The following is a 26,760-nucleotide window of genomic DNA, read 5'->3' as shown; positions in this document are numbered from 1 at the left end:
TTTTTTTTAATTTTTAATTTTTACCTCTTTTCAAAGTGTAAACTAAGGTTGCCATTCCCCCCCATGGGGGGGATTCCCTTGCTTTCGTGGGCCCAATCTGCCACTGGCCAGCTGGCTGGTGAGGAAGCCCCACCCTCACCCTGTCGTACCTGACGTGCCCAGTGCAATGACTTCAACTGGAGGTGACATCATCACTCCGGGCACGTCATGTGTGGGACGCTCTAGCATTTGGCTAAAGACTCTATGGTGCCCGGTGTGATAACATCACTTCCAGAAGATCCAGGAACCCGGGCTGGAGCCCCCCACCAGCAGCCAGGTAAGACCTGGCAACCCTAGTATAAACATTAACATAACAACTCTGTAATATTAAAATGGTTAAATAAACATAATTGAACAATAAAGGAGCTTTTTGTAGCTCTAAAGGTCAAACTTAACAGATCATATAACAGGTTAAACCAATGTTCAATGTGGATAGACCATTTTGAGGTGCATTGTCCGTGAATAATAAAAACATCAGGGTAATGATTTATTTAAAACAATGCCCAAAAAAATCTATAAGTGGTTGGTATGGTGATCTCTGAGTCATTTTTATTAGTTATGTAGTCCAAAAAAGGACATCACCACTCTAGAAAAGTGGACTGATAAAGAGAATTGTCAATAGACTGAAGTTGGTCTGAAAAACATTTTAGTATTACATTGACAGTATTGGTCCTCTATTTAATAGCAGTCTGCTTCAGAGGTATAAGGTCTTTTGGGGTAGAAATTCTGAACAGTAGTTCTGTTTTGGTATACCAAATGGGTTGCAGAAGCTGAACTTTTTATTTACTTTCAATTATTTTACAAATGTAAAAGAGGGGGAAGACAAAGAGAGGGACAATTCATTATCTCTGCAACTTGATCTTAACCTAGTATTTGCAAAGATTATGGGAATGTGGAGGAAGAAAGTTGTGCCTATAGAGCAGAATTAATATGGTGGAAAGAGAGGTACTTTTATCCCACTAACTTTGCCAGCACATGTTTTCCTTACAGACCATATCCCCGTCAGCTGGTGAAAACATTTGCAGGGGAGAACTGGGAGGGGAAACTAAAACAGCAGCAAATAATTTCTATAAAGATTTACAAATCTACTTGCACATTCCTCTACGTTTATGGAACAACCTCCCTAGGGAGGAGTGCCTGGGCCCCTCACTGGCGATACTCAGGAGGCAACTGGAGACAGTTTTATTTAGGACTGCATTTGACTCATTTACTTTTTATTTATTGGCAGTCCTAACTGGAGGCTTACATTGTGACTAAGTGTTTTTATCATTGTTGTTTTGCTCATATTGTTTTATTGTGCTTTTAAAATAATCGTTTTATTTATACTGTAAGCTGCTTTGAGTCCGCAGGCGAGAAAGGCAGCTAATAAATGTTTTAAATAATAATAACAGTAACAACAATAATACAAAAAAAGTAGTTACCTCCAATTAATGGAGTGAGCCCATAAGAACACATACATAGGACTGTTCTGTAAGAAATGTAACGTGGTGCAGTCCTAAACAGGTCTGCTCAGAATTCTCCTGAAATCTACTCAATGGGGTTTACTCCAACGAGAAGGGTCTTAGAACTGCATTGTTACAGTGCCATCCTACGTAAAGTTACAGCCTTCTAAATCCATTGAAGTCAATGGCCTTAAAAAGGTGTGACTTTACTTCAGGAAAGCACTAGCACTATTAGAGGTATTAGGACCTGTTTTGTCAATTCTTAGTTGACCACTGAAATTCTGGCCACAGTGACTAAACATTAAGGATCTTCCTTATTTGCAAATAGGTTGCTTTTTTCTTCATTCTCTTTTAAAAAAAGCATTTTTCATGTAGAAAACCAGTGGAAAACAAGGACAGTTGAAAGGATATAAACCAATGTAAGTACCAAAGGCTTCTGCATACACTTTGGTCCTGTGGGTTATGCTCATGCTTTTGATTAGACTGATTGTAATGTCAGGAATTAACCACAAAGTGACTCTGGTTAGCAGGGCCATCTCCCTTATAAATAAAAGCCGAATTGTGGTGGCACTTCTCTAGAACATTCCACACGCTCCAAAATCAGTTCGCTCTCTGATCTGTCATTCAGAGGGTCTCCCTATCCATTGGCTGCTTTGCCTGAGTCCTGCCTCCAACATTCTAAACATTTTGCTGTTCCTCTCCCCCCCCCCATAGCCAATCAGAACACAGAGGTTATTTGCATATGCAGCCTCATTGACCGTTGCCTCGGAACACAGAGGTCGTTTGCATATGCGACTTGATTGGCTTTTGCCTCTAACATTCTAAACAGTGTCCAATCTCCAGGTGAGGGCTGGAGATCACTCAGAATTACAACTGCTTTCCAGATGGCAGAGATCAGTTCCCCTGGAGAAAATGTTGGGCTCTGTATCTTTATATACTGCTGAGGAGGCCCCCATATGACAGCCAATGTGACATAGCAGTCAGGGCTTCAGAGCAAGGGAAAGGCTGCAGGTGTGTGTGGGGGGTGGAAAGCTGAAGAGTGAGGGGGAAATAAAGGTAGGTTGATGATTGGCTGGGAAGGAAATAGGGTTGCCAACTCCAGGTGGGAAATTCCTGGAGATGTGAGGGATGGAGCCTGGAGAGGGCGAAGTTTCAGGATGCGTGGGACCTCGGACAGGTACAAAGCCATAGACTCCACCCTCCAAATCAACTATTCCCTTCTGGGGAACCATCATTGCCAATCTCCAGGTGAGAGCTGGAGATCACTCAAAATTACAACTGTTCTTTAGGTAGCAGAGATCAGTTCCTCTGGAGAAAATGGTGGACTCAGTGTCATTATACCCTGCTGAGGTCGCCACAGCAAATTGTTACTGAGTGTCTAAGGCCGGGGCACCCGCCCAGAGCCTCTTTCTAGAGGCCGTTGTATTTATTTCCACAACGGGCCTTTTTCCTAGTTTCTATAATAAGGCAGAGCAGTAGCCTCAGACAGTGGGGGGGGGGCAGCCATGGCTATCACTCCTGCCTTGCCGCCACTCCGTGCTGTCTCATCTTATTCTCAGCATCCCTTTTCTCACCACAGACTTTGAGCAGTTGGAACTCCTTCCCTCCTAATTCCCCAGTGTCTTTCAGCACAGCACCACAAGTCACACAATGCCCAACAGGGCTTCCCAAATTGTTGCAAGACTCCTAAGAGACTGGGAAGCCCTTCTGAGCATGTGTAGCTTACTGCACCATGTTTAAAGCCACCTGCAAAAAAGGGAGACAAGAAACATTAGCTACTCTGGGAGGAGACAGGAATGAACCGGTGAGATGTTAACTGTGTTTACAAGGACCTTATTGCAGTTCAACTGCTGTCTGTTACAAAGCAAAGATTCAGCATTCACTTTACATAAATGATAGGAAGCCATATTTTAGTGATGAAATGTTGAGCTTTTTCTCCCATCTACTAGAGAGGGATGATGGTAGTGGAAGGAAAGGAGAGAGATTGCTGAAATTTCTAGAATCTCTCTGAGCAGTGTTTTGCTTGGTACCAAGCTGGTAGGAGTAGGAATGTAATGGAAGGATGCTGGAAGTTGTGGGTTGCTAAAATATTTCTTAAGACTGTAATCATACAAGAAAGAAGACACTGTAATAACTTGAATACATTTAATAGTTTAAACTGAACTTGTTGCTGCTACCAGATGTCTCTATCAGAACATCAAAAAAATTCAACTATGACATGCCATGTTTGGGAAAAGGCAGCTTCATGCTGAAAAAAGTAGAGCTTTGGAAGGTATTTTAATAAATAAAAAAGAAGAGAGAGCACCATTTTCGGAAAATCTAGATTCCCCCCCCCCCAAGTTGTATGAGTAAAATGATATCCTGTCTAACAAACTAGATATTTCAAAGCAAATTCACATCTGGATAAATGCATTCCATTCAAAAAGGAGGTGGAATACTTCTCAGAAATTTCACAATTGGAATGAAAATGAAAACTCTTTCACAACTTAAATGACAAAGCAGTAAATCTGGCTTTTTAGAAATTGTTGTCCAATATTGAATGCCAGATTCCCCAAAAGGAAAAAAAAGCTTCAGTTATATATAAATTCTAGTGAAATTGCCAAGCAGATTTTATTTTTGGCTTCCACATCCACAAAGGCCAAAGACAACATCAAACAATGATTCTACAAAATGTAGTTTCTTTCCATCTAAGTAAGTTTTTTAAAGCATTAAAGCATGGCTGATATTTCTTACAAATATGGTGGGGTCTTCTAACATCTAACGTTATTATGTGTGTACCTTGTTTTTATGAACGATATAAATATGCAGCTATACAGCAGTTACTGAGGCTTAGACCCTCTGAAGTTTTTCTGTGGGCAGACAATAGAGTTGCCAGCCCCCAAGTGGGAGCAGGGGAATCTCCCAATTTCACTTGCTCCTGCCCAATAACAGGAGTCCCACGCCCAACAGCCATGCTCTGGCATGACGTCCCCAGCATGATGATGATGATGATGATGAAGAAGAAGAAGAAGAAGAAGAAGAAGAAGAAGAAGAAGAAGAAGAAGAGATTGGATTTATACCCCGCCCTTCACTACCCAAAGGTGTCTCAGAGCGGCTTACAAACTCCTTTCCCTTCCCCTCCCCACAACAGACACCCTGTGAGGTAGGTGGGGCTGAGAGAACTCTTGACAGAAACTGCTCTTTTTCAAGAACAGCTGTGCCAGAGTTATGGCTTGCCCAAGGTCATCCAGCCAGGTGCAAGTGGAGGAGTGGGGAATCAAACCCAGTTCTCCCAGATTAGAGTCCGCGCACTTAACCACTACACCAAACTGGTCATCACACCAGGGACATTGTGCGCAGCAACACTCTGGTATTTTGGGCAAAACTCCATAGTAACCATAGAGTTTTGCCCAAAATACCAGAGCATTGCAGCACAACATTCCTGGAAGTGAAGTCACCATGCCAGGGCGAAACCGCCCCATGCCCCACTCCTGGAGAGCTCTCTCCCACCCCCTGCTTGCGAGAGCCAAGGACCTTGCAACCCTAGCAGACAGATATCTGTTCACAAAACACAACTTTCCTCCTCCCCCCCTTCTGGAGCAGCCTGAAATCTTGTTCCAGGGTGACAGGGGAACCCAGGAACAGGATTTGAGGGAGCGTTTGATGCTGCCATGGGAAGGGGGTGGCAAGACATTTGTGATCGAAGAGAAGACATCCTTCTGCCTGCAGGAAATCTCCCAGGGGATCTGACTGTTCCGTGCAATCAAACACACAGCAATTTCTGAAGAAAACAAGAAATATATATAAAATATTGGCAAACGAGAAAAACGAGCTGAACGAACTCAAAAGACTTGAGACTACAGCAGAACACATTTGCAACACATACAGACCAATCCTAAACAGATTTATATCTTTCTAATTCCACTGAAGTCGATGCTTAGGTTGGCACTGATAGAAAAATAATTGCCTGAACAATTGTAAACTCTAATTCCTATCCCACCATATAACCATGAATTTAATCAAAAGAACAAATAAATGAAGCATTAGACAGTAACGTGTGATAACCTCCCTGTATCTTATATCTGGAATACACAAACAGCACTATGAGTTAGAATTATGAAGTAGCATAATAAACAGGATAATATAGCAGTGAAACACTTTCACCTAGACTGATGTTCCTAACTGTGCTAGTTGTTTGCTTATAGAGAATTTCTTGGTTAAGAAGCATCCAAAAATAGCAGTTCCACCTGCAGCCTGAAGCTGTACAGTCCACTCCACCACTTTGTTTTACTTCATGAGTATACCAGGTCTCTGAAGTGAACCCAGGCTATGGATTTTGTTGTTGAGTCTAATTGCACCAGATCTTATGGATACTTTTAGAAATTGAGAAAGAAAGGCCTATGTGGTTAAATGATTCTAATCCCACCTATGCCCATTGTCTAATGCTTTTATTAAAACCAAAAGTACAGTAGAAGAAACACCTTATGAGTGTAAGACAGGGAGATGCAGAGATGATCTTCACCTACCTATTGTAGAATATACCATGGCCAAGATTAACTGAACTTGTGAACTTGCTTTTCAGATGCTTAAGGTCTCTTTGCCAATTTTTTCCCCCATTCAAAGTTAGAAAGAACAACAGCAGCAACTCAGGCTTCCCACTTCACCCTGCCAATGACCTTAACACAGACTTGGATGTACCACCTTCTCCAGAGTGAAGAACAATTCCCTGCTCCAGCTACTCCAGCCAGAATTTCATTTTCAGCAAATACCACAAATCATGTCATACTGCGTATAACTATTTAAAATTGGAGTTGTGCAATGTGAACTCTCTAATGCATGGGAATGAGCCAGAGGCTGCCTGAACTAGCCTCTTTAAAGTCTTTGCTTTTATTTAAATTACCCTTGAAGAGGTGGCTATGCTATTTCTTTGGACCTTCACCCCTCCCCCACACACCCTACTTTAATCAGAGATTTGGTTTAAATGGCAAACATAATTTAATGCTAAAATCAGCAGTTCAGACTTCTTCTACATAAATTACCAGTCCAGTTTCACAGCAATGGTAAGTCCCTAACAGTATGATCCTAAACAGAATTACATCCATCCAAGCCTATTGGCTTCAATGGATTTAGAAGGGACTAATTCTGCTTAGGGTAGCTCTGTGAGTCAGAGAACATGAAAACAATTCCACTGCATTCAATGAAGCACACTGTTCCTTCTGTAGACCCTGCATCACTATCCACATTCCTCTAACAAGAATGCACAGCAGTCGGCAAATAGTACTGATAGTTTCCAATACAATCCATTCACTTGTAAAAACATTTTATAAATCTTTTGACTGTCTGATATATTAATCTTAGCACTCCTCCTTTATTTTTTAACTACAGACTCCTTTCTAAAGTGTGTTCCTTAATGTGCATACTAGTTTAAGAGCACGCCAGTGTTTGAATTAGGTTATATAACAGGATATAAAATGTCATAGCAAGTTTTATTGGAATGATAATGAGAAGAATTTTTGTGCACAATGAAACAAAGATGCCGACTCCTGTGCCAAACATTCATTTGATGGCAATACTTCAAATGAATTATCCCTTATAACAACTGAACTGTCATATCCTACAACCGCATCCCAAGCAGCCACCCAGCTGGGCTCAATAAAGCTATTTTCCGATGTACTGTATACACAGACAAACACCCATACTTCCCAGATGTTCTCTGTGTAAAACATTTGGTTTCAAATGCATAGCAAGTCTTTCCAAAAAGCCATTACATTTGTTTAATGGACTCATACAGTTCAGCTAAAATATCCTGGAGCAGACATCTGACTGCATTTCTACTCTATGAGCCCATCTGCAAAAAAGCAGAAAGAGCAAATGAGAATGCTTTACATGATTTATGCTGCCTTTATGATCAGCCAGTTCATAAAGCACGAGCTTTGCTCAACAGACAATAACACAGACTGCTTTCAAGTGTGTCATTAAGCTTTTTTTCTGTTTTTTAAAAATACTTTCCATTGAAACAAAGGACCCAATTCTAAGGCAATGGGATCAGTACAACTAGAAGCACAATTTGATTCAAAAGGCATGAGCAAGAATGTAATTTCCTGCTTTACTCTCTTGAGGATGCCCAAGACAGATAAAACCAGGTCTATGGTGGCAAAAAAAGAAAAAGGCTGGAGTGAGTTACTATGTTAATCTCATTTCTCCTCTCAGAAATTCTGTAAAGTAAATTATTGGTCTTATTTTACAGCTGGGGAAATGAAACATAAGACAGTTGCCTGTCCTAATGAACTTATAGCTTAATTATACTTTAACCCAAATATCCTAGATTCATATCATTCACAACCCAGCCTCAGATGTGGATCCTTAAATCTGCAGAACAGGTCCATGTAAAGAGAAAGGAGATTTTTCTACAGACTTGGGGGACCCCCCACCAGCTTTACAGAAAAATACAAAAACTTTTTGAAAATGAAGGGAAGAGGTTAAGACCCCACAGAGCAAGGTCGTCTACACTTGCATAGACAATGTAAGCCTACTGTGAGTGAGGAGAATGCAGCTGCTGCAGAGTCCACTACCACCTCTTCTATGCAGCTGGGTGAGTAGGTGGTGGTAAAGAAGTGGGAGTTGCTGCCCCCTTTCTGACATCAGCCCTGCCACAGCCACCTCTCCTCTGCAGGGGAGAGAGGAGAACGGGAGCTGTTGTTCACTGTTGACACTGCCAATACCAGCCCCATCATCATCACCTCTCCTCTGTAAGTGGGCAGGCAAGAGAGGAGGAGCAGGAGCCACTGCATCTACCCCAGTTAGGGTTGCCAGGTCCCACCTGACTTCCAGCGGGGGGCTTCCGGGTCTGTTCCGGGACTTTCTGGTGCGCTCCACAATGCCACCTGGAAGTGACGTCATTGCATTGCTGAAGTTGGCACTCTAGTTTTGGGGCAAAACTTTATGGTTTGAGCTCAGTTTTACCATAGAGTTTTGCCCAAAACCTAGAGTGTCACCCCGATGTCGGCAACATGATGATGTCACTTCCAGGTGATATCATCACGCCACGTTGGGGGCCATTTGTGGGCAGATTCCCCCCCACCGACCAGGTGGCCAGCGGTGGAAACGGGCCCACAAAAGCAGGGAACCCCGACCCAGACTGGGGGCCTGGCAACCCTTACCCCAGCCACATGACTCGTGGATGGGCAAAGTGGAGAGCAGCAGCACTGCTGCATGCATGCAAGCTGGCTACTGAGCGGCTAGCCCAGCGGACAAGCGGGGGGGGGAGGATAGAATTCTCCTCTCACGAGTCTCACGGTTCCCCCACTTGCTCATTCTAATTCTATGAATTGCTATATTTCACTATAGCTATAAGACTGCTTCCCCCAAAACAATCTTTATCATTACATTTTTTTCAGATGATTTGAGCATATAAATTATTAAAACTGAGAAAAATAAAAACTTCTGTGATTATATTCAATATAAAGCTACAAATAAGGTCAACATGTTATGACTTGTGTGATAATGTACTAAACATGCAAAAGGATAAAACAACCACGTGAAAAGGTAAGCTGCTCGTTTTTCTAGACGCAGAGAAAATGTCACACTCTCCAGAAATGTGTAGGTTTTTCCATCTAAAATGCTGAAATCACAGAACCATGAGCTTTCTTTTAAACAAAACATAGTTCACCTATGCAGTTTTCATTTCTAGGCCCCATGAAAGAACTCAGGCAGAATAAAACTTTTAGTAATTTGGCATCTGGATTTTAAACAATTCCCCCCAGTCCTAAACCCTATGTTGGCTTAGCTACACATAAATGTAGCATCCATGGGTGTATGTTTTCTAGAAAACGGGACAGTTTTCAAGGCAGAGAAATGCCATAGTATACAGCTGCTAGCTCATGCACAGAGGGGTACCTGAAAGTCTTTGCAGGATCAAAATCCCACTGAGCAGGTCACAAACCAGAGGGGTCAGGTGAAGTGGTGAACCACAGAAAGAAAGCTAGCAGGAATGAGCAAAGAGGTACTCAACAAACCAAGAACAAGAACCAGGAAAGCAAAACAGCCTCAAAGAGAACCAAAGATAAGGCCAGCAGTAGTCAGATGGCTCATCCAAAAGAACCAGACAGCAGCAGCTACAGAGCAAGGAACAATGCAGAACTAATTAAAATCTGAGAAGGAAAACTTGGAAGCACTATATCCAGTAATGGGTACAAACACATCAGTGTCCTATCAGGACAGCAATACTGGCAAGGCAAACAATACCTTCTGCTAACCAAGATCTATAGGACCCAATGGTTCAATCAGATAAAGAGTTGGCAGTCCCTTGTGCTAAGGATGGACATGAAGATATAAATATCCATGGATGACTCAGCTATATAATATTCCTGTATCAGGATGACTGTGCTTAGGATCAAGAGACAAAGTATTTTTGACTGTACCATGACATAAAGAGATGGTGTAAAAGTAAAGGTTTCCCATGCTCGAAAGCCAGTCGAATCCGACTCTAGGGTGTGGTGCTCATCTCCATTTCCAAGCCGAAGAGCCAGCACTGTCCAAAGACTTTTCCGTGGTCATGTGGCCGGCATGACTACATGCCGAGGCACACAGAATGCTATTACCTTCCCACCGAAGTGGTACCTATTTATCTACTTGCAATTTCTTCCTTTTGAACTGCTAGGTTGGCAGGAGCTGGGACCAGAGACGGGAGCTCACTCCGTCATGCGACACTCAGGTCTTGAACTGCTGAACTTCCAACCTTCCAGTCTGCATTGAGCATAGGGCCAACTCCTTATTGGCCATTTTGAGATGGTGACCAACTCTTTATTGGCCATTTTGGCAAAAGTTAACTTTGAATGCACTAAGTACTAAATGACAGTAAAATGGCTCTGTGACCTTGTGGAAGAAGCTAGATCATGGACGATCTTGTTTCTACTTTCCAGTTACTCTAGCTACTTCATTTAATTCCTTAATCTTATTTCCCTGTTTACAATACTTCAAGTAATAAAGCTGCATTAATTAATGCCTCCGAGGTTCTATTGTTATTATTATTAGAATCAATGTGCATAGATACTTTACAGTTTCATCAGCAATAAAAGACAATTCTTGCCCCCAAAGAATTTATAATCTAAATTTTGACAGAGGAGATGATGATGAACGAAGGTGAAAAAAGGACCAAGAGAGATGAGGATAGCAAGGAATGAATGTGAGACAATATAATCATAAATAAATAGGTACCGCTTCGGTGGGAAGATAACAGCGTTCTGTGTGCCTCAGCATTTAGTCATACTGGCCACATGACTACAGAAATGTCTTTAAACAGCACTGGCTCTTCAGTTTGGAAACAGAGATTCGACTGGCTTTCGAGCAAAGGAAACCTTTACCTTTACCTTTACTTATATGATAAAAGGTTATTTAAGAAAAAGTACTGGAATAACATCATGGTAAATACTCCTCTGAAATTCTCTGCTTATCAAATGTCTTGCTCATACGATACCCTTTGTGTGAGCATTTGTTCCATTCCAACTGCCATACAAATAATATGAATTGAAACAGAATTGATTAGCACATTCTAATGATGTACAATTATCATAATTTGTACATAATTTGTACGTACACTGTAAATATCCCACTACAGCAAGAACTCATGGCAGGAACTCTTATCACAACTCTGCATGGAAATTCCTATCCTCAACATGTGAAATTTTAGTTGAAAAGTATTGATATATATGAGGTACCCTACTGGCTCAGGATCTACTTCAGAGCTGAGCCAGGCTCCCTTTTATCCTTTTTGCAAAAAGATCTGCATAATTCCTCCTGGGATTGCATAATTATATCTAAATTAAGTCAACTTAGTGTTCCTCTTGAAGTCCTAACCCTACCCTAACCAATGAGCCTCATATTTTTAAACTAATCAAACAACGACTCTTATATATTGATCTGCAAAAGTTATACCCTACCCAACTTCATATCTGTTCACCTGCCATGCTCGGCCTCTCTAACCATTTAGGCAAGATGCCCCAATATTTTTACAATCTCCACATCCCTCTTCATTGCAGAGCTTTTCTTCTGGCCAGGGTTAACGCATTTCCCTCTAGAATACTCTATGGCAGTGTCATGAGCTGTGCAGGACTGAGAGCAGGGCCCGGAGAGACCTGCATGGCAGTGAACAGACAGCCTACAATCCCCAGAAGGCATAGCAACGGGCTATAGCCAATGGGATTTAAGGATTCTGGGAGGACAGGCTGTTGTAGCTGTTAGCTGGAGAAAATGGTGGCCTTCCCTCTTGCAGATCTAAACTGAAGGGACTGTGATAAACTCTGTGTGTTGTGAGGAAAACGATTCTTGCTGGCTCTCTGCGGTTTTCCCTCTCACGGAGTCACTGAGGGGGAAAAGGCTGGTCTGAGAGGAAAGGATCCCTCACTGAGAGAACAGAGTGTTAGGCAGGCTGCGGGCCTGGAAGTAGAACAGGTAGCTGCGTTAGTTTATGTTTATTTTGTCTTTTCAACCCTGTTATACCCTTTTGAAGCACCTTGCCTTGTCTTGTTTTCCATGCCCCAGTGTTGTTTTTAATAAACCCTTTCTGTTTAATTATTTTCTCTGCCTGGGTCAATCACGCCTGTGTGGGCTTGAGAGGGTACCCTGGGCCTTCTCAACAGGGACCATAAATCCAGGGTGGTGGTGGTGGAAGGCGGAGACCCCCTGGGGTCATGACAGGCAGATGTCGTCAAATCCCAAGACAAGAATGGCTGTGCCCCTGTGATCTTAACTCCCTGGACACGATTGAGCATATAATTATCGAATGCCCCCTGTATGAGCTACCTCGCAGAAAATTCCTTCTAACTTGGCTTCATCCTAAAAGTGATTTGAGTAACAAGTTAAAGTGTCAGCTTCTCTTGAATTATTCGATCCCTGAGATCACTAATGATGTTGCCAGGTTTCTTACCGAAGTTCTGAAGGTACAACATTTTAGATAGTACTATTTTGATTGTACTAACTTTGTATGGAATCTTGGATTTTAATTTTACGATACAATGTTTTATATACCTTATGACTAATTATATGCCAATAAAGGTCTATGAATGAATGAGTATATGAGGTACCTGCTGTAAGTACTACATTCTCTGTGCTGGCTCCTAACTCTCATATTGGCTCGGTTACAAGAACTGCTTCCCTTGGGGCTTGAGAAGGTATGTGACCCTGCAAGATCTTAGGAAAGCAGCTACTCAAGGAGTACGCTATGCCTGTGCTAAAAACTGGACTCTGTGTTTTGCTACATAGGGTTATATCACTAGATATAGAAAGGGTTTTAAACTAGGGTTGCTAGGTCCAATTGTCACGCCAGTGGGAGGATTGGGGGGAGGCATTCCAGGAGTGGACAGGGACATCGCAAAATATGCATACATCATCTGGAAGTGACGTAGGCCTGCCAGTGACATTGGGGGTGATGCTCTGGTTTGGGGGCAAAACTCTATGGTAAAATCACCCTCAAACCATAAGCGTTTTGCCCGAAAACCAGGTCACCCCCCCCGTGTCACCAACGCGCCAACATCACTTCCGTCAGCATGTCACACATGAAGTTGCTGTTGGGGGGTGGGGGGAGTTTCCTCTCGCTAGTCAGCTGGCCACCAGTGAGCAGAAGCCCACAAAAGCGGGGAATCCCCTGCCCCCACCTGGGGAATGGTATGCCTATTTAAAACACATTTTTAAACCTCTCTCTCTGCAACAAGATTAAAAATACTTTTTTGAAAAAATTCTAGCGTTTTGACAACAGCCTGTGAAATGCAGAAAGTATTTCAGAGCAGCAGACATATATATATTGTAAGTATGCTGCCTATCCCTGCTCAAATCCCTCCTTTTTCCAGGGCATCAGAGAAAAGCTAAACCAAAAAGCTTTGCTGTATAGCTTTTTACTACTAGAGCCATCAAATATTTTACCATATAGCAGTAGACTGTCCCCCTTAAATACTTTTGTGGTCAGGTAGCAATACAGTGTTTTAAATGACATTTTTATAGGCTATGATATTTCACCCTGGTATTCAACAACTGAAGGGCCCAGGAGGCAGGAGGCTGCTATCACACAAGGTTTACTCTTCAGTATTCTCCCACTGGTCCTTTTCTTCTTCTTCTGCCAAACACTGTTCTACTCATGAACAACAAACCACAAGCCAGAATTGCTAAACAGATACTGATATACTTTCAGTTCAAAAGATAATGAAATAAAAGTGAAGTACTCAATTATAAGGCTAAATTTTTTGCTGATTAAAGTATTGTATTCTTTTGACAAGACATGATAATAATTCATTGTGAAATTAAAAGGAGGGAGGCAGGGGTGTCTCACTAATATACTTAATAATGAATTTTTAAAATAATATCTTCCCAACGAATGTGCTTCCTCTCCCCAGTATAATAATATTTCTTTTTTGCCTGTCCTGAATCTGCCCATCAACTTAAATGCCCATCAACTTAATTGAGTGCTCCCAAATTCTAGTATTTTGGTACCTTTTCTATCTCATGCATAATTCAAAAAACACTTTCATGCCCCCTCATTTGTTTTTTCTGTACAATGAAAAGTACCAAGTTTCAGAGGGTAGCCATGTTGGTCTGCGATAGAACAACTAGATTTGAGTCCAGTAGCACCTTACCGAGACCGACCAACAAGATTTTTGGAGCATACCCTTTGGAGAGTCAAAGCATCCTTTGTCAGACACCTGACGAAGGGAGCTTTGACCCTTGAAAGTTTATACCCTGAAAATCTTGTTGGTTCCTATGGGGCTGCTAGACTCAAATCTGAAAAGTCCAAGGTTCTTTTGCCTTTCCTCATAGGAAAGTTGCTCCAACCCCTTAATCATTTTGTTGCCTTCTTCTGCACTTTGCCCAGCTCTTCAATATCCTTTCTGTGAGAAAGCGAGCAGAAATGAAACTAGTACTCCAAATAAGGCCACACCATAGATCTACACAGGGAAATTCCAATACTGGCCTTTTTATCTTCATTTTCTTTCCTGATAATCCCAAGTATGGAGTTTCCCTTTCTCACTGCAGCTGTGAATTAATTTTGTAATTTTGTACCTTTTGTACAAAAAGCAGTGAACTCGTATTCCAAAGGCAGTGAATTTGAAATGAAAAACGGTCTTTGTTCTTCCCCAGTATTGTCCAGGCACTCATGTCATTTTTTCCCCTCACAACAAGATACCACAGTTTTCTAGCACAGGAGTCTCTAGCCTTTTGGAGCCTGTAGGCTCCATCAGAATTCTGACACAGGGTGATGGATGCAGATCACTAAATGGCTGTCGCAGAAGGTGGGGCCAACCATAAAATGTCAGAGAGTGAGGCTATGCATAGTTCTAATAGCAGTAGAAAAGAGCAAGACTCCAGTAGCACCTTAAAGACTAACAAAATATGTGGCAGGGTATGAGCTTTTGTAAGTCACTGCTCACTTCTTCAATCTAAAGAAGTGAGCAGTGACTCACGGAAGCTCATGCCCAGCCCCGTAGCTAGGGATTTGGGGGGGAGGGGGCCCACCAGTTAATTACATCAAAGGCTCCAGGGCAAAGGGGGTCTGCTTGGCATGCACCCACACAGCCCCCCACTAGAGCCTTCCTCTGAGGTGAGCCAGAATCCCAATGTTAATAGACACTAAAAGGTCTAGAAAAGCTGCCGTGTTTAAAAAAAAAGGAGAGCAGGGATCAAGCTTCCTTCCTTCCTCACTCACTCACTCACTCACTCACTCACTCACACACACACACACACACAGACCTTTAATGGCATTACTCCTCCCTCACTCCTTCCCTGAGCGACCAGCCTGGAGCAGAAAATCCAACAGGAGGAGCTAACTGCTGCAATCCGACCAATGTGTGTGTGACTCAGTCAACCACCGGTTGCTGCTGGGTCCTAAAGAGACTCAGCTCATTGCAGATGAGCTCAAACGGGGAGATGCCAGCTCAGATTGATCAGGGGGTGAGGGAGCCGGAGGGAGGGAGGGAGGAGGAGCTGAGGATCAGGGGAGGGGCCCACAAAAACAGGGGGGGGCACATTAGCTACAGGCCTGCTCATGCCCTGCCACATATTATGTTAGCCTTTAAGGTGCTACTGGACACTTGTTCTTTTCTACCGCTACAGACAGATTAACACAGCCACCCATTTTGATCTATCGCCATAGTCCTAATATTAACTCTTCAACATTTCAGGCAGAAGCCCTGCTCAACAGGATACCCGTTTAAATAAACATATTGTTAATTTTTTTGCTTACATGTACCAGTGGCTGTTGTGTGAGTACAATGAAGTCTTCTGAAGCCATGCTTGGATACTATGCTTTGCTTTCACAGCACAGCATAGCACTAAACTGGTCAGTACCACATTCTGAGGAAGAGACAATACTTCTTGCAAAAAACTGGTATAAGGACTCCCCAAATCAGAGAAATTTAAGTATACACATCTTTTAAAGATGGGTAGATTGTCATACATTGTTGGCATAGATATGGTTCCTAAAAGAGCCCAAATTGAAATTATTATCTTTTGGGGGAGTGAAGAAGTTGTGCCATGTATCAACATAAATGTGCCCCCAGATGAAATATCCTGAACAGTAAATCTCAGTCGGTCCTACCTAGCAAAAGGAATAGTTATGTTTCTCAACAATTGTAGATATTTCCTCCTTATGGGCCTTAACAACTTTGGCTAGTCAGCTTCTCAGGGTTTGAGGGAGGTGACCCCCCCCCCTTTGGCTGAAGAGAGTGGGGACGTTTGTATCTATGTGTAAAGAAGCACAGTTTTGATCCTGGAAGAGACCCAGGGTGCTATCAGATGGCATGCTGAGAGCAGGTTAAACTGCTCCAGTTCTAACCAGATTATATTTGATCTGGATAATCGCAATCGCACTTACCTCCCTTTATCGCCTCACCGCGCAGTCACGTCGCTCCCCAGCGTCTACACTACCGATGCGCGGGAGCGTGCGTTGGCAGGTTTTTTTAAAAAAATTCTCAGTTTGCGCATGCGCATAGACACCCCTCCGTAGAATGGGGGGAACTATCATGGCGCATGCGCAGAACCACCAGGGCAAATCAATCCAACCCCTCCAACAAAAGACTTCCCTTTAAAAGTTTGACTTGAAAATGGCCTCTGTGAGATCCTGAACTCATCTAAACTCTAAAACAAGTGACTGTTTAAATGTCGGTTTTCTAAACACGGTAGCGGAGCTTCGCCTATGTGCACACAGCCAACGCATTAAAAAATGGTGGGCGAAAAGCGGAACCCTTGGGCAACTTTTGAGCGGGGAGTGGGTTTAAACCAGAAGTGGCTTGACACCGGAGGAGCGATCACACAGGGGGGAAATGCGGCTTTAAACAGGAGAGCTGAGAAAACACCACTTTGGGACTTGGTAACAAAATACTCCGGGTTAAAGCAGTTTTTAGCCGGAAACCAACGACTGGGGACGGGAGGAAAATGCTGACTGTGTGATCATGCATATAAAATCCGTTGCTGAAGCGTGACGACACCAGATCAAACGGCACGTCTGAACGCACCCACAGAGAGGCAGAGTATGCTCAGAGTGGCTGAAGCACCTTGGAATTTCTCATGGCTCACGGAAGTGGGCACACATATATACTTTTCTGCTAGTGCTCTTGTCAGCTGCCAATGTTAAAACAGAAACCTAGAGACAGGTATGTCTTCCTCCTACTCAGGTCATTGTTTCCTTGTGTGCAGAATGATCACAAGCAAGGGTCCACAATGAACAGCAAAACTAGAAGGAAGGAGCAACAGCTCTGTTACCCCCTGCTCTCCCAGCCTTCAGTCTCATTTCCCAAGCCTGTTCTCAGTAGCTGCTGATCATGACTCCTATTATCTGTCACTAAATAGAAATATAAGTAGGTGTTCATATCCCCAGTTCTCAAAGTGTGAGTCAGAGTCACCCCTCCCAACTTGATTAGTGTTCAGATCACAGAAGGCATTGTGCCAAAGCAACTCTGCACAATTTTAATCTGAATAGCCCTATTATTTGGGACACTTCAAATATTAGTTGCCAAGTAATAGATATTAAGACTCAAAATGCAAAAAGCAAAGCTTGCCAGCAATGCCCGTTTTCCAGATCTTGACACTATACCATCTGGTTCTAGTCAGTACTAGATTTCCAACAATTAAAATTTTCTGTCCCTATTTCAAAAGCAGGAATCACATTTGAAGAATGTGTATGACTGGCCTAAAGTGGACAGGTGATCCCTGGTTCTTTAATAGATGAAATGGTGAAATAATACGTTGAATTAATGTTTGATCTTTCTAATAAGGTATTATTTTAAAATATCTGATATATCAGTTATGTGGTCATACTTGCATTTACAGCCACAAAATTATGGAACAAATGGCTTACATTTTGCAAACTGATCCTATCTTCAGTTGGCAGACTAGTCTGATCCCACAACATTCCAATCCTATCAAACACTTTTCCCATAGCTGCCATTTATTCAAGAAAAAGTAACAATCACAAACATATTTTATTCTTATCCTCCACTTGTATAGAAACAAGATCCAAATAATCAAACTTGTTCCAGATTTAGGGTTCACATTCAATCTTCAATCAGTGAAAAATTTAAAACCTAGTATTCTTCCAGACTTCACAGCAAGCAGCAAGCATTCATCCTTTGGAAAGCTGAGATATGCATTAGTTTATTTAATTAAGTTGTTTAAGGATTAGTTCACTTGTACACATGCGGGATGCTTTAAGAAAAATATTCTTGATTGCACTTGGAACATCAAAAACTTCAAAGTTAACTTGCTGCATAGAGACATTTCTCCCCATTTCAGACTGTAGCTAAAGGTTATTGGAGGGTCTCGATATGTATTAAACATCTGGAATTTTTGGCATTGGTCCAGGATATTTGATCAGCATGGGCAACCACTATACTCCTAGAATATCTCACCCAGCCCCCTAGTGTTCAGTGTCTGGGATCTTCTAATTTATCCAACGTACAGTTTTGTTTGCACAGACATGGTGATAAATATGTGCTGTTTAAAAGGAGATACTTCACAAACCATAACTTACAGATGCTCAAAGTCTTTCATGTGGGCAAGACAAATGAGAATGCTATGCCTGACTGCAAAGGCTGACTTCAGGAAACAACAGCAGGAGAACACAAATGAAAACCTGGATACACTTGTGGCTTAAATAAACTGGCCATCAAATATTACACAGACACACTTATCTCACTTTTGAGTTCTTTGCACAAATATCTAGCAATGGGCCAAGAATTCATTTTAACTGTCATACCAAATGGACACATAAAATATCAACATCTGTTTAAAAAGAACATGTAAGAGTGGCATTTGGTATATATAATGTACCATTACAAAGAATCTGTAACTAGAATCCTGTGAAGAATAAATAATCTTTACCAGGAATTACATGTTCCAAACAGCTTTATCCAGCACGTATGATACCCAAACTATATTATATATATACTTTCAGATATAATTTCTTCCATATGTCATACAAATTTCCTAATCATGAATTTAATGACATTTAAAACCCACGTGCATGGCTCAACACAAAGTACTTTAATGTTATATATCTCTTCTGTTATGATTTTTCTCAAATGATGTTTTGAAGTTATTAGTAAAAACACATTACAATACAATAATACTTTGGGTTGAGAGCATCTTGGCAAACAATGGACTATATTCCACTGTGAATTTTACTTCAGGCAGCTACATTTTGGCCAAAATTCCTAACACTATAAGCCACAAACCAAAGTCCAAAAGCCAAATGCCAGACTCAATCTTGCCCCTTCAACACACAAATTCACCACATTCTATCCCACACACCCACATACCCCAGACTCACCAAAAAAATACATAGCCAAGTGGGCAGCCTTTTTGGCTTGCATGCAAAAGAAACTGCAGCGTCTACCTGTGAAGATATTGGTGTCCTGGCAAACAAAGAGATAGGAAATATGAGGGTTGTACTCAGCCAGACACATTAAGGGCAAGTCAAGCCTCAGTGCCACGGCTAGCACCACAGACCAGGGTGGTGATTGTGTACATACAAGATGTGATGACAATCATATGTCATGGTCTCAACCCAAAGCATGCCTCTGATCCCAATGGCACTGCCAGCATCTCAGGAGCTCACCTTGATTGCATGGACCAGCCCTGTGTGTCAAGCAAAATGGTCTGGTATGCCACAGATCTGCACACATGCTGAAAATTGCCTACTCTTAATCGTTTCAGACCCATTTCCCTCCACACACATACAGACATCTGACCTCCAGTTAAGCCTCTTAAACATTTTGGTCTCAGCTCCCTAAAACCTGTTATTGCTACCCTCACAGCTAATGATCAATCTCCTTACCTCTAAAGCTGCCATTTTTTTAATGCTGGTGAACCTTCTTCCCTGCTTCCACCAAGCGACCATTCACAGCACACATATTGCAGTTCTGAGCAAAGTTATGCCCTTCTAAGCCCACTGAAGTCAAAAGGGAAGAACAGTATAATTCCTAGAACATATCCCTTCAACAGCTTCTTCCTCAAGATCCCGCCACCTGAGCTCATTTTCTCCATCATCCCAACCCACCCAGAGGGACCTTATGCATCAGGACTGGGACATTATTGCAAAATCTTCCCACTTCTTTATGTCCATCACCATACAACATTGCTTATGAGTTTTGTAGGATCAAAGATAAAGTGCTATGTATGGCGATAACTTTCATGATGCTTCTTTTTTCACTCTTAACAGTTTAACGGTTCAGTCATAATGGAAAATGAAGGCTTAACTAACTAAATCAATCCCAATTTAAAACCAGATTATATGAAAATGTATTTACTGTCATATTTACTGTCATATTTTCTAAGGACAAATTAGCTTATTCAGTTTCCAATTGTCATGTTCTACTTCACATTTCTAATATAATTGGCAATTTGTTTTAGAAGAAGTCATTCAATGTGTCCTTTTCATATCTAAATGGTTGTTTCAATCATAATTATTTGAGCAGGGGGTTGGACTAGATGGCCTGTATGGCTCCTTCCAACTCTATGATTCTATTATTCTATTTATTAAAACATTTTTATGCTGTTTTTCCCTGTGGCGTAAGGTAGCTTACAAATAACAATTTATAACACATAAAATAAAAACCCCAACAACCCTGCATCTCCAAGAAGACACCGGCAGTTCATACCCCATTAAAAGGCCTGGTAAATATAATGGCCTTCTAAGGCACACTCGCACGCACGCACACACACCGCCTACTGAGAGAGCTCGCTCCACATAGTGGAAGCTACAGTGGAAAAGGCATGGGCACTGGTTGATGCTAGGTAGGCTACCTTAAGTGAGGGAACAGCTCGCAGACAGCAGCCTGAGAACCAAAGTATACAAGGAGACAATCCTCTAGATATGTAGGTCTTACTCTGTCAATGGTCAGCCAGTGTGGCTGTTTTAAGATAGATAAGATCGGGGCTTTTTTCGTAGAAAAAGCCCAGCAGAAACTCATTAGCATAATAGGCCACACCCAACAACAGAAACTCATTAGCACATTAGGCCACACCCCTGACAGCATAGGTCATTAGCATATTAGGCCGCACCCGTGTCTTCCTTCCTTCCCTTGGCTTGCTCAGGCGCCCCGCGGCTGCAGGGAGCTTGGGCAAGCCAGCCCTTGGACAGGCTAGGGAAGGCACGAGGAGGCATTTAAATGCCTCCCCGATCCTTCCAGGGGGCCCCCTGGCCCGCCCACCTCAGAGTCGCCGAGGGGGTCACTCTCCAGGCCTTCCCTCTGTAGCCACGAACACAGAGGTTTTGGCTGTGGTGGGCGTGGCCAACTCTGAAGCCAGCCGGAACGCCATTCCTGTGCGTTCCTGCCCCAAAATAACCCTGGGTAAGATATGTGACCGTCAGCTAGCCCCTGACAATACTTGGGCTGCTGCATTCTGAACAATCTGTAATTCATGGGCTGTCTTCAAGGGCAGCCCAACACAGAGTAATCCAATCATGAGGTTACAGAAGCCTGTATCACCACAATCAGACAGGCTGAGTATAAGAAAGGAGCAAGTCGGTGAATCAAATTCAGCTGACAGAAGCCACTCATGGCTACTACCACAACATCTGCATTAGGAACTAATGTATTTCATTTGTGACCATGGAGCTATCCAGCTGGGCCCACAGATAGCTCCAGAATAAGGAAGATAGAAATATTGTGCAGAAACACCAGCACTCAGAATAAAAGGCAAAAGGCTTCTCTGTTAGGGGAAGTAAGAAAAACTCTTACTGCCCTGCCCCCCAGGATTAATTCACTTGACACATGTCTGAGATAGATGAGTGACAGAGAACTTTGCAATGTAAGTAAATGCTATTGTAATTAACATTGTTTTACCAAAAAACTAGAAAGAAAAACAAAAGCCACGTAAAACCAAGACATTTGTAACAGCGGTGCCACACAATTTTTCCAAAACTGATACTGGATCCATTAAGACCTTTTTCGCTTGTGTCATAACATACCCAACTCATCCTAGTCCCACAGTCTGTAGTATGGTACTGTAACATACTGCATCTTTCCAGAATGCATATACCCAATGCCCCCTTTCTTTATACATCTCATAGAAACACAGAGCTGGAAGGGACCACCAAGGGTCATCTAGTCCAACCCCCTGCACAATACAGGAAATTGACTGCTACTTCTCCACACATACACTCCCCCAGGGCCAATCTCATATGCTTCTCATGAAAATATCTGCCTACTGCTGATCACATCTTACACAAGTATAATAGTTATGGATATTAAGAAAAAAGAATTTCAAGGCAGATTAGAGCATATGAATGTTTTTCATTTCAAATGTACCTAAGAACATGGACAAAACTTTCACAGAAGGTTCAATGTATAGGCTACTTGGCAGACTTCTTGAGTTTGCTCTTTATCTTTAAACTTGTATCTAAGATGTCATAAAATATTCAGTTCCTGCCCTAACTGTCCTAATGAATAAATGAATGGAAAGCTGGCTGTCCCAGTACATGGTGGGCGTGCTGCTGTACTTAATGCAGTATGCAACCCAGTCTACAGTTGCTATATTGTTGAGTAAATAAGTCTAAATGAGTAGTTGCCAACAACAAATTAAATATAACATATCCCTAATCCACCTCACAGGTTCTCAGCCACTACATAAACTATGGTTGGAACAATCAGATTTCCAGAAGCCACTATTAAGCTTTTACAGAGTTGGAAAAAATGTATCAGACTCCTAGATATCAATTTTTAAGAGATATAAATTTTTAAATTCTCCAGCTGGGTTCAATTAAAAATATTGAAGATGTTAATACCCATATTTATATTGCTTCTATATCACCATGGCTCCATTGACTCTAGTGGAAGTCCTTCTGATTTACACCAATTTAATATCACAGTTAATTTATCAGTCTTGTAGATTTCAATTATTTGATTATAGCCAAAGAAACTGGGGGAGGGGGGAATCACAGGTTCCCATTTATCATAACTGTTTCTGATTAATCAGACAACAATGCTCAGCAATCTGCTACTGCATACCTAACTGGCAACTCATCAACATAAATGTTAAAGGCAATATATTTCAGTGCAGACAACTCTTACTAGACATGTTTACTAGAGCTGGTTACTAGAGATGTTTCCAAGGTTCGCAGTTTGCATGCTGTTGCCATATGGCTGCAAATATTTACATGCTGCTGTGTAGGAAAAGGTTACCTAACCCAGCCAATATGACAGCAACCAAATGACATAGGTGAGATTGTGAGTTTGGGATTTTCTAATACTTAGCGTCTCTTTCTTTGACATGCTGTGAAGTCATGATCAGAATGATGCCTGTCACACTGCTCTGAAAACCCCCTCTGCTGGCCACAGTACAGCCTATTCAACCATTTTAATGATGCTATAAATGCTGATGACTAAGGAAAACAGAAACCGTGCAAAGAAAGAAAAGGAAAACGCTAAATGAACTCCCTATGCTTCTGCTAATCCAGACCCTTTTCACCACTTTCTCCTCTTGTGTATGAAGTAGACTGTGTGAAAATTTAAAGTTCTGCATTTCAAGGGCTAGGACAGAAAGAGAAAGCTGTCCAAAACCAAGAAGTACATTTGGAATGGAGTCATAGCAACCAGTTCTAATCCCATGCAGCATGCCATATATAGATATTAATGTGTTTTCAGAAGTGCAACAAAAGCATGTTCCATATTTTATGTCAATAAATGCCACCCTGAGCCATGGAATATATGAAAGCTGAGCATTTTAATCTCAGAAAGTCAATAGACAGATTACACACATCACCGCTACTGTATTTAGGAATTCACTCTACTCTCCTCTGTTTTGCCTCTTTAGCTGCAAAGATAAAGCTACAAAAGTTATATCTCAGCTATTTATTTTTAAATCAAGTCTAAGAGACGATCAAGAGTTCTTTTTTAAAAAAATACTGTAATTCAAAGGGGAAACAACAATACAATCTGGAAATGATACACCTGGAATTGTAAAATGTTAACATATAATGTAACCTAGAACTTTTGTAGTTTGAAATGCATGTAATATGACACAGTCTAGGCAGTGCTCTTTTTAAAATAAATATGCACTCACTGAGCATGTGCATTCATCTCTGTTTTCTACTTAGCTGTCCTTTTAAATGAAATAATATAACCCTAAGACTTGTTGGCAGACAAAGGGCCTCTAAGCATACTTTCCATACTGCTTTGTGGCTATTTTTTTATGTTGACAGATCACATTGTTAGAAAGCTACAGCTCATAAACGTTCCTAAGTGGAATGAGACTGCAAAATACATAACCACATCATACAAAGGCAGGGCACTTTTGTTTTGTTTGTTTGCTTTACTTCAATATCTGGCTCAAGATATTTGTTGAGCAGGAAAACACAATAAATGAAACTGAAAAGCACAGTTATGCCAGATCTACTGTAAATCAACCCACTTTAAACAAAAATTATGCTTACAGCATGACAGAAGAGGCGGCATATGCCGGCACTGAATCCTGTTAATGGATATTCAGTGCAGTGAAGAAGGTAATAATACCTCTTGTTTATTACATAAGCATATCCTACACATACCTGGGCTCTCCTGTGCTACTTGGGAGTTCCAAGACAAAAGAACTACAAAGTCAGACAGGAGTTACAGCACAGTGGAACATCAGGTCTGGTCTGTTTAGGTTACGAGCTAGAAAACACAGATGAGCCAAGTGGACTCTTAAAGCTCACCTAAGAGTAGTAGAGTAGATGCACTGGTATGTTTGTTTATAGCGATCAGCAGAGTTCCTATCATAAAAAGCAGTAACTAACTGTCCTGCTTTAAGCAAGGCTTTAACCTGAAGGGCATTTCTGTTTAACTCAGTAGAGAATATGGTATCTTCCAGTGAACTTTGTATGCCCACACATTAAACAAACAGCAAATGGCCTGAGAGTTGGGGGAAGGGAGGGACAGGGAGAACATGCAAATTCAGAAACAATGCCAAAATTCTCCTAACAGCACAGCACTTGTTCGGGATTTACAGATAAAACGCTGGGTTCAGATACTTGGAGAGAATTCAGATGCAGTTCTGAGCTCCACAAACAGACCCCCCCTCCCAAATGAATCATGAAGACCACAGGGAGAGGGGATATAAAGCGTCAAAATGCAATGGCAAACTGACAGCTAGAGCCAGGAGTAGAAAGCCAAGCCAAGCTGAGAGATACTTTTAGCCTTGAGGGAAGATAGGGAAGGTTCAGATACAAGCTAGGAGGCCACACACACTACTGCAGAATACGGCGAGGGCTGTAAGGATTAGAAGACTGGCTAGTGACTGCTCTGGTGGTGTGGAACATCCCCAAGAGCACCAGGGTCAGCGCCTCCCGGCCCTTACCACTCTGCCTGAAAACCTCTCGATGGCCCTCTTGACTTTGCCGTAGGTACCCTTGCCCAGAGTTTCTTGCAGCTCGTAGCGATGCTTCAGGTTGTGCTTGTGGTGATGCCTCTTGACGCCTTGCTGCTTCTTCCTCCGTTCCTCTGCGGCGGCGGCGGCGGCGGCTGCGACGGTGATGCCAGAGGCGGCTGCCCCTTCCGAGGCTGGCTTCCCGGTGGGCTCTTCCATGGCGGCTGCCGATGCCCCTTCCTTGCCTGTTGCTTCACCAGGCTCGGGGTTGGCGCCGCCGCCAGCAGCAGTCGCCGCCCGGCAGCATTGCTGAGGGGCTTCTGCGCCGCCGCCGCTGCCATCCAGCTCGGTCCCATCCATCTCCTGCTCGCACACTGCGTGCGCCGGAGAGGCACTTCTGGCCGGGCGGGAGGAGCCTCCGGGACCCTCCCTTCAGGCGTGCCCCACCAGGGCCGGCCCCGGACCCATCTCGAGCGCGGGAGGGAGGGGAGAGAGGCGCCCCCCTCCGCTTTCCCCTCCCTTCACCCCCTGCTGCGGCTGCCGAGCGCACATTTGGCAATGGCAAGAGGCGGGAGCCGGGAGCTGGAGGCGGGCGGCGCGCCAGGGAACAAAAACAAACGGGGAGGGCAGAGAGCCGCTTCTTCTTTCTTTCTCCGCTGCGGGAGGAGGACGCCGAGCAGCTGTCTTCTGCTTGGTGGAGGCGCCTCGAGACAGACCTGGGAAATAAGCGACCCCCGGGGAGGGACTCCGAGCCTGCCCCTGTGAAGGCCGGCGGGGGGGCGCGTGAGTGCGCCCGGAGGCGCCGTTCTTCGCCTCTCAGCCGCCTAGGAGGTGCCCTGCTGCTCGGGGCTATCTTTGGTGGCGGCTGATGGTGGTGTCAGAGCCCGGCGGCAGCACAAAGCGGCGGGGCAGAAGCGGCTCTTCCCTGTCAGGCAGGCCGCGTCCGACTTGGCGACTAGGGAAGCTCCCGCTCCCAGGCCCCGCCTCAGCCAGCCCTTCGCGGCGGGGGTGTCGCCGCCGCTCTCTGTCTGGGCCGGGAAGAGGCCGGGCTTGGCTCGGCTGGCTCGCTTTGGAAAGGGGGATCGCGGTGTGAATCTAGTGGGTCTGCGACGGCCAGGAGCCGCCCCTTTCGCCTTCCGCCCGCCCGCCTCTCTTCTCTTTTCCTAGCTCTTAGAATTGGGCGGGTTCTCTCTGGGCAACCGCTGCTTCTAGAAGGCAGCGACAAAAGCGGGGGCGGGGGGCGCGCGGAGGTCCAGGGTTAGGGGTGCCGCCAGATGGCCTTTATTCCGAATGGGTTCCTCTTTATTCCACAGCATTGGCGGCTCCACAGAGACTTAATGGCCGTCAGAGCAGGCGGGCCTCCCTTCACAATGTGGGGAACAATCGAAGGGATTATGTGCCTAAAGCCGTGTGCTCCCTTTCGAGAGTACCGAAAAGGGTTTTTTAGTTCTTTGTGCGCTAGTGACGGGTCCCC

General features: G+C 43.3%; 1 protein-coding gene across 1 annotated transcript in view; it reads right to left on the bottom strand.

Moving 5' to 3' along the window:
• NUAK1 (NUAK family, SNF1-like kinase, 1) overlaps positions 1-25,889 on the bottom strand; it is an 80,679-nt gene extending 54,790 nt beyond the window's left edge. Inside the window, exon 1 of the mRNA XM_015427594.1 lies at positions 25,278-25,889. Coding sequence (XP_015283080.1) covers positions 25,278-25,646 — 369 coding nt within the window. The 5' untranslated portion in view covers positions 25,647-25,889. The remainder of the gene's footprint in view (positions 1-25,277) is intronic.
• Positions 25,890-26,760: the final 871 nt, after the last annotated feature.

The sequence above is a fragment of the Gekko japonicus genome, unplaced genomic scaffold (assembly GCF_001447785.1).
Source record: "Gekko japonicus isolate JY-2015 unplaced genomic scaffold, Gekko_japonicus_V1.1 scaffold28, whole genome shotgun sequence".
NCBI lineage: Eukaryota > Metazoa > Chordata > Lepidosauria > Squamata > Gekkonidae > Gekko > Gekko japonicus.
This window is presented reverse-complemented; position numbering and strand designations above follow the sequence as displayed.